Source organism: Vicia villosa, linkage group LG3 (genome assembly GCF_029867415.1).
Source record: "Vicia villosa cultivar HV-30 ecotype Madison, WI linkage group LG3, Vvil1.0, whole genome shotgun sequence".
Classification (NCBI taxonomy): Eukaryota; Viridiplantae; Streptophyta; class Magnoliopsida; order Fabales; family Fabaceae; genus Vicia; species Vicia villosa.
In genome coordinates this window covers 168427959-168437577 of record NC_081182.1, presented here as the reverse complement: position 1 = coordinate 168437577, position 9619 = coordinate 168427959, and the positions used below count along the sequence as shown (strand labels likewise).

Sequence of the window (9619 nt, the reverse complement as noted above, 5' to 3'; positions counted from 1 at the left end):
AATTGGGAACGCAGAAATTTCGATTATGAGAAGAGAGAGGTAAAGTTGAATTTGATGAGAATGGCACATGACTCAATTAAGTGGTGATTTAATCTCAGCTCTTTAATTTAATCCAACGGTTGTAATTTATTCTCATATTCACACACACACACACACACACACATATATATATATATATATATATATATATATATATATATATATATATATATATATATATATATATATATATATATATATATATATATATATAAAAGAAGTAAGTCTTGTATTAGTGTGGCACAATAAATTTAATTGTAAACCTAATAAGATAAATACCTTAAAAATGAATAATATGACCACATATATAATATATATTATATATAAGGAAAATTTTGATATAAAGTTATAGTATTAATACATTTAGAATACAAACTAGGTATAAAATATGTTTATTGTGCCCAAATAATTTTTTAAAAGAAATTTATTTTATATGGAGAACCTTTTATATTAGTTGTCAATTTCTATTTTGAACTTTACATGGTTTATATGAGTGTGTAAATTGGGAAGAAATGCATTACGTTTAATTTAATTACTATGTCTCATTCGTATACAACTATCGTCTACACTTTGATCTTGTTCATTGCATTTTTCACTTTTGTTGCAGAGATTACTAATGGAGAGGTTATAGCTAATGTGACAGTTGCTGCTGATGGAAGTGGAAAGTATAAGACAGTAATGGAAGCAGTAAATGCAGCACCGGATAATAGCATGACACGGTATGTAATATCTATAAAGAAAGGAGTTTACAAAGAAAAGGTTTTTATCAATGAAAAAAAGTGGAATATCACTATGATTGGAGAAGGTATGGGAGCCACAGTCATAACTGATAACATGAGTTGTGGTCAAAATAAATCATTTGAATGTACTTACGACTCAGCTACCTTTAGTAAGTTTGAATCTCTTATCTTTTTCATATCTTTAATATTGGAACATATCATTTAATATTTATTAATTTTTATTTGTTTATGAAGCTGTCTTTGGTCCAAGATTCATAGCACAGGATATTTCTTTCATGAACACTGCTGGTCCAGAAAACAATCAAGCATTGGCACTCAAATCTGACTCCGACTTCTCTGCCTTTTATAGAGTTGAGATTTCTGGCTATCAAGATAGTTTATGTGTCAACACGAATCGTCAATTTTATAGAGAGTGTAAAATTAGTGGCACATCTGACTTTATTTTTGGATATGCCACTGCAGTGTTTCAAAATTGTACAATATTAGTAAGAAAAGGGAAAGCGGGACAAAAATACACAATCACTGCTCAAGGAGGATATCAAGGAATACCAAGTGGATTTTCGTTTCAATTTTGTGACATATTAGCAGATTATGATTTTTTACCCCTAATTAATTCATCCTCAACATTTCTTGGTAGACCATGGAAGTCAAATGCTAGAACAATTTTCATGCAATCAAACATAAGTAATATGTTGAATCCGCAAGGTTGGTTAGAGTGGGAAGGTTCCCCCGAATATTTAGATACATTATTTTTTGCGGAATATAATAATTATGGACCAGGAGCTAATACCGAAAATCGAGTGAAATGGTCAGGTTACCATTTGTTGAATTTTGATCAGGCTAGTAATTTTACAGTGGCAAACTTTATTTTAGGAGATCAATGGTTACCTTCAACGGGAATACCGTTTACTAGTGGATTAAAATAAATTATAATTGAAAAAATATTTATATATTGATTACAATAAAAATAAATTTAGTTTTCACTTTTGAAATTTTATTTGTTTCTATAGTTGAGTATTTTCATTTTGAAATTTAAAATGAAAATTGTTAAGTGATCTATTTCTACTATATCAAGCATATACTAAGCAATTGACCAAAGAGACTAAAATACCCTTTCATAAAAATAAATTTGCACTGCAACTTGGACAAAAAAGTAATTAACAAATTAAACACTACCTTTTCAAATCTACTCAAAGAATGTTACACCTATTCATTTTTCATTGGCCCAATTTAAAATTCAAATGCTAAATATTTTTTATTCATTCTCTCTCTTTCTCCCTCTTTATCGTCTAATCCTTTCCCCTCTTTGCCATATATCCACCACCGTGTACATCCGGTTCACCTTCTCTCTCTTTCTTTTAAAACCCTAAATGTCGTTGCCGCTTCGCCATATCTCCACCACCGTGTACATCCGGTTCACATTCTCTCAGCTCCGATCTGCGCCAATGCACCTAGAAATTTTTGGTTACAGGTTTTATGTTTCTTCTATTTTTAACTTACATTCACCTTTCATCTTCTAAATAAAACAAACACTTCATTTGTTTCTGTTGATTGACCCTAAGATTTACAGTGTTTTTGAATCAAAATTCACATCTTAACTATTAACCTTTGATTCAGAAGAAACCAGGAGCTTGTGAAACAAACAATACTCAAGCATGAATCCATATTTAAGGACCAGGAATGTTAACTTGATGATTTCTATTCTGAGTTTAAACAGAAAAGAACAGACAAAAAACTAAGAATAATCCTTAAAAAACCTGTGATTTCTATTCATAGTTCCTTTTGAGTTTAAATATTGTTATTGTCATGCTGCTGAATTATTTTACTTCATTAATATTGTGTTATTTTTTTAATCTAGGGATTTTCCTGTACTGATAAATCTTGAAGTAAATAACTTTTTTGGTCATAATCTGGCGTGTTCTTCTGCCATTTTGGATATTGTTCTCTTAGCTTTGGCCAGTCTATTCACAGAACCAGGCCTTTTCCATGGCATAGTGATTTGTTTGAGGATAGTCTTAGAGCTGTTGGAATTCAAGGAATAGAAGCTGAGTTAAAGTTGTATGTGTCTAAGTCGACTAAAATACTGATAATATGAGTCTAAATATAACCACGTTATTAATCTAAACATGTAGGTTAAAGGTGTTAATGGAAGTTTCAAAGAAGAATCATTAGAGGCCTTTTGGTATTGCAAGGCAACTGATGAAGAAGCTCTTGATGGTATGTAAATATACATGTCAAAAACATAGAAATTAGGTATTTTTGGTGGTTTTGTTTTTGTGAAGTTTAATGAGGTTAATATTACATATTTATGCTATTAAACAATTTTCATGGCATTTAACTTTGGTGCATTTCCATATCCGTGCGACAATCTGGTTAACTTCTTAAACCCATTGTGTAAATTAGTAATGCCTCAGCTATATACTTGCTAATATTTTATAAATTCAACACCCTCTTTTTTCACTTTTTATATTCCACATCATCTTCTCTTTCTTCCACCTAATAATTCAACACATGTTCAATTTTTACTCACTACATTGGTTTTGATTAATAAAATTCAACACCCTACTCCACCACCATTCACAACACACTAAAAATCTAAATATTCACAAAAACCAATAAGATTTTGCATAATATTTTATGTGGTCTCACTCCCTCCTCATTCAACATGTTGAATGTTTTTAACACCAATTAATCCACTGCACTTTCAACACTCAATTCAACACCTCATTGCAATCATTCAACTATTGAAAAAATTATTCAACACCTCTGTTATACATAGCCTAACAATGTTATAATGAGACTATCTACCTCCTTTGTAAAATGTTTTGAAAACAACAAACATTTGTAGTATTTTAATAAATAATTAATGTGTTAAATGAGATGGAATCATGTGATTGATTGGAGGTACACTACCCAATTTTTTGTGATGGGTAGAAAAGATGTCCCCTAAAATAAAAGGGTGAAACGGTTCACACCCATTACTGTTTCTTTTTCTTTTTCGTTCCATTACTATTATTAATTTTTCATTTAAAATTAGTTTAATTGATTTTATAATGGCCCACATTGGCCAGTTTTATTCCGTTGTATAATTACATTCCCTTCCATGTTTTTTTAATTCTTTTATATATGAGTTTGCTAACGTAGACCCACTTGATTTTATGAAGGTCTATTTTAGCAACATACAATTTATGGTGTATTTAACTATTTTTTAGTTAAAGCTTGCTAAAACACACCTTCATAAATATAAGTGGATGTATTTTAGCAAACCCCTATGGGATTTGCTAAAAATACATCCACTTATATTTATGAAGATGTATTTTAGCAACATGCACCTTAAGGTGCATTTAAATATTTTGTAGTTAATACTTGCTAAAGTAGACCTTCATAAAAACAAGTGGGTCTAAGTTAGGAAACTCATATATATATATATATATATATATATATATATATATATATATATATATATATATATATATATATATATATATATATATATATATATATATATATATATATATATATTATTTTTTGTTATTTGGTTCATTAATGATTAGTTTAGTTTTTATTATTATTCAAAATACATAAAACTAAAAAAATTATAATACAAAAATAATATAAAGGGTAATGATAAAAATATTTCTTTGTAAATAATTTCACTCACTTATACATAATTTAAATATTATTCCAATTGAACTAACTATACCGCCTACCCTTTAATCTCATAGTTTTCAAGTTGGTTTGGTGTGTCTGTATTTATATCTTCTTATTTTATTATTTTTCTGCTAATATTTATATAGTTATTTTGTTATTTCTATTTTGCATATATATATATATATATATATATATATATATATATATATATATATATATATATATATATATATATATATATATATATATATATATGATTTTGTGTAGATTTCATGGTTAGTCTAGGCATTAGATTTAATACCTTTTCTTGGTTCTCTCATGTTTATTCGGATATTGTTTGAGAATTCTTGCTTGACAAAGATAGTACTCCTAAACCTAAACTTCTTGCTTAAGGGGTGTTGGTTTGGTCCCCCCTTGTGATCTTGTTATTCCTCTTTTGTTTTAATATATTTTCTCCATATATATATATATATATATATATATATATATACACCGTGATTTTAGAATTTATTATAACTATTATTTTATTATATATTGATGGAATCTTTTGTGTGGAGAGATAAATCAACAGATCTTAGAAGAAGGATTGTCAATTGGCCAAGGGGGGTTAACACCCCTATGCGTTTTTGCGACAACTTCGCCTAGAGTCGGTCGAATTCGATAAATGTCTCGAAAAGAGCTAGCCTCTTTTGGAGGTAGGACTTTGGATTTGACCAATGACTCTTTGTACCAAAAATAAAATATCATGGCGGGACCTTGCATGACCTACGAGACGAAAGTCTCGATCTGCAAAAAGGCGCCGCTTAAGGGAGGTCCTTGTGCCTTTTCCCTTTTGCGTTATCCATGATACCCTTAAGAAAGCCACCCTTAGGGGAAGGTAGAACAACCATAGAACGAATTTAAGAGCCTACATACTAGGGTTACCTTCTAAATAATCTTTCACTATCGAATCCTTGTTTGTTTAGAATAGAATTTTGGTATGTATGTCTGAATTTCTTGTTATTTCTCTTATCATTGTGCTTAGAATATGTAGTTTCAAAAACCTAAAAAAATAACATTTTTATCCAAAAATCTACTAGATTCAATGGAGATTCTACTATAATCTTCTCACAATAAAAAAATCAATCTTTCACAAATAATCCGATGGGTGAGTTTCAAATTCGCCGCATCTTCGAATTGGTCGACTCCTGATGTCATATCAATCAAGTATTCAAAACAAGATAATTTCAATTTACGCGGATTGGTTTATGCCTAGAGCAATAATCCAACGTTATCGCTAAAAATATGGTAACGAATTAAGTTGAATTTCTTCACCTCGCGCGAATTGATTCTAATATAGATAACTCTTTTTCAATCGACCCCCCGAACTACGAAGGCTCTGACTTTCTCATTGCACAATGAGAATACGTAGGCACAAGGTCCTGACACCTTGGCGAGCTCACATAACAAAGAAACTAATGTTTAATATTCACCATAAATAAGATAAACAAATCTCTTCACCTAGAGTGATTTGATTTCTAATAAGGATTAACTCGTTGTCGACCAAGCCAATTTCTTTGCCTCGAGCAAGTTGATTCTGGTAAGCTAAATCCGTTTAGGCTGCCTTAGATTTATCATAATCCATAGCTGTAAGGATCCCCTTTTGTCTGTCGTTATCCTTAGAACCTTTATAGGATCTTATTCCCCATGAGGAACCTTCCCCCGAAGGATATCCTCGCTGATATATGCCACATGACCTCTGAAATCCATGGGATCTGGCGACTGTCGACCAGTCTTCCACATTATTCCCTCATGTCAAACATTCATGTTAATTGTCCATTGGCCTGTCATAAATCCTTAGCTTGTAGGGATTCCCTTTTGTCCATCATTATCCTTAGAACAGTTATATGATCTTATTCCCCACGAGGAACCTTCCCGCGAAGGATATCCTCCCTGATGTACGCCACACGACCTCTAGAAATCCATGGGATTTGGGGACTGTTGACCGGTCTTCCACATTATTCCCTCAAGTCAAACTTTCATCTCAATTATTCATTGGTCAATCATAAATTCTTAGCTTGTAGAGATTTCATCCTACGCTATTCCCAAGCCCATTTAGGTTTTCTTTAGGTTTGTTATAATCGCTGAAACTAAGGTTCATCCCTCAACTCGTGTAGGATATCCTTATGATCATCTTTATCCTACATTCGTGTTGCATTGTGTAATACGGTGGGAGAACTGACATTTTTGAAATGTAGCGGATAACATGAGTCGCCATTGACTTTTATTTTATCCAATTGGAAAGGCAAAAAGAACAGGAAAGACCTTTGAAAGACTTTGAGTTCGGGGGGTAGGTTATACAAAGGGAAGGTTTAAAGCACCCTTTGTATCCATGATTATCCATGGGCTCTTAATTGCTTAGCTCACTTGTTTGTTTGTTTGAAAATTTTGAAGTGTCGTGTGTGAATAGTAAAAAGATTTGAATAAGGACTTTAGCTTGTAAATAAGCGTAGCCTTTTGGAAATCGTTTTGAAAAGGAGGTGTGAAAAGCATTTTGAATTTTGAATTGAATGTGAGCAAGCATTTAAGAACTACCTACCCTGAGTTTGTTTTTCATGTTCTTTAAGTCTTTCGGGCGAAAGGGTCTATCCATACCATGAGAGGGCAAGAAGTCTTTCAATTGGATGTGCAGGTCATCAAAGGGTCATCGAGAATAATCGTTCGCCACAAGACTGTCCCTACCATAAAGAGGGTAGGTAGTCTCGGGGAAGGATGTAATAGTCATTAAGGCAACAATAAGGATACCTTAGCAATCGAAGGGACTATCATCATTTATCGAGGCAACATCGAGGGACGAGATCATATTTATCGTAGGCAACTCGAAGGGACTATGATCTTTGGTTTCGAGGGACTATGATGATTTGAATTTGTAGGCAGCATATGCTAAGGTATCCCTACATCCGAGGGACTGGACTATTTTTGATCGAAAGGCAGCATAAGAGAAGGTACCCTAAAGGTGAGTGTGTGCAGCAATCACGTGATTGTATTTGGATATTTATCTTGAATTAGTGAGCTACGTTCAATTAATTATCTTGCACTCCCTATTTACTAACCATAGCAGTTAATATCATGCAGAAAAATAAAGTGCAGAAACGTAAATGTCCTACGCTATTACAAGTTTAGGGATGGGAGATTTACAATAAACACCTGTAGGGGGGTATGCGGAAAGTAAAGACGGAAATTAAAATCCTATTTGACTATTACATTCTAAAAATATTTAAATAAATAACAACTCGGGCCAACGTCGAGGTTTTGATAAACCTGAAAAAAACGAGAACGAAAAAATAGGATTAGTGCGAGAAAGAACTATTTATCCTGATTTTAATTAATTAATTAAATCCTAATTAATTAGTTGATTAAAAATATGTGCAAAAGGTAAATTTTTAGTGTTTAAGACAATTATTGATAAAATTAGAAAAAAATCGAATTTTCGATTAAAAAATAATTGTTAAAATACAACATTATTCAACTAAGATTAATATGATTTTTAAGAAAAAAAGATTAATGAATAAAAGAAGAAAAAACATAGAAAAAGGAATTATGTAATTAAAACTAAAAAGAAAATTAAATTAAAAAACTTAGCTTCGGATCCAGTGTGGTTGAGTGTTGAAGGTCCACGGTGGATTGGCAGCCTCTGGAGCGTCGGATCTAATCTTGGACTGAATATGATGGCTAGACTCGAAAGGCACACTATAACCACATACACATGCTGCACATAGGATCTGCGTAGCAAAGTTTAGAAGAAAAAAACTTGTGGCACACAGGGGTCGAACTCCTGAACTTGTACACAAAGGCTTGGACGTACTCGCTCTCCACCAGGCCAGTTTATCTTCGCTGTTAATTAAACAACTCAAACAAAATATATTTAAAATAAAAGGGGTTAGTGGAACAAATTCAAAAGTGGTCAAAATGGACCCCACTTGTGGCCATGCGTATCTAATGAAACGCAGAGAGAGAACCAAGGATTTCTGACCAGCCAATAGCCATTGGACAACGCGCGGTCAAAGAGTCCCCCAGCACTGTTCATCTTCTCTTTCAATTTACCTGCGGATTCAGTCATGGAAATTGCTGCGATTTTTCTTGCGAAAAATCCTTCAAATTTCCTGCAATTATAAAAATACGAAAACACATAGAAGCAAAATATGAGAGAGACCTTACCCCCCCCCCTAATTTGAGGTCCCTGAATCCATTGGTGCAATATTTTTGGCCTTTAGACACCTGTAGATAGGAGAACGAAAGCATAGCTTTCATAAACCCTAGCCATGGTGTTTGGAGATTTCGCCGTGAAAGCTTGCAAACGACAACCCAGAACTGTTCTAATACATCTCAGGAAGTGATTAGCATGGTTAGTTTGAATCGAAACATGTTGTATAGTAGAATACGATTAACAGAAAAAAAATAAGGAAAGTGAATTCATGTATGCATGGTTCTGCGTGTTGTAGCCATAAAATTGATTCTACACTTACCCATTCTTACCTCAGGAATCTGAATATATCCTTGAAACTGATTGAAACCGGTTGCAATATGATAATCGATGGTGCAAGTTTACTTGGATTTTTTTGAAATAAGAACCCTAGTTTTTTCTTCAATTTACTCCTAATTTTCGTCCTCCCTTTATTTGCTCTCTTTTAGAATATATAATGAGTGATATTTAGGGTTGTAGATGGGCTTGGATCTTGACTTGCAAGAAAGATTAAAATTTGTTTGAAATTATAATAAATCTTTCTATTTTGTCTCCATATTGTATCCATTGTTAGAACAAGATTTGTTCTGTTCAATTATCTTAGTTTTGATGATAACAATAATATGAATTTTGCTTAAGATTATATGGTACTCTAATCCATTGCAATTTCCTTTTCAGGAAATATATAAAGAGTACGCATAATTCAGCGCTCAGAAGCTTTGTCTCAAAGGGTTCAGCATGCAACATCAGAACATGGTCTGGCAAGACATCAGAAGATGGTCGAAGCAGAATCAGAACATGGGTCTATGGAAGCATCAGAAGAACAAGAGAACAGAAGCACTGAAGTTCTGATGGTATCACGCTCAGAAGCACTTCAAGGTCAGAAGATCAGAAGATGCTATGCACCAAGCTGTTTGACTCTGATGATATTCAAACGTTGTATTCACAAACATCAGATCAGAAGAAA

At 32.7% G+C, this 9619-nt stretch overlaps 1 protein-coding gene across 1 annotated transcript; it reads left to right on the top strand.

Moving 5' to 3' along the window:
• The first annotated feature begins 663 nt into the window (after positions 1-663).
• On the top strand, positions 664-1705 carry LOC131656898 (probable pectinesterase/pectinesterase inhibitor 44). Its single transcript, XM_058926459.1, has 2 exons — positions 664-928; positions 1014-1705. The coding sequence occupies exons 1-2, from the start codon at positions 718-720 to the stop codon at positions 1703-1705; spliced, it is 903 nt and encodes a 300-aa protein (XP_058782442.1). The 5' UTR covers positions 664-717.
• Positions 1706-9619: the final 7914 nt, after the last annotated feature.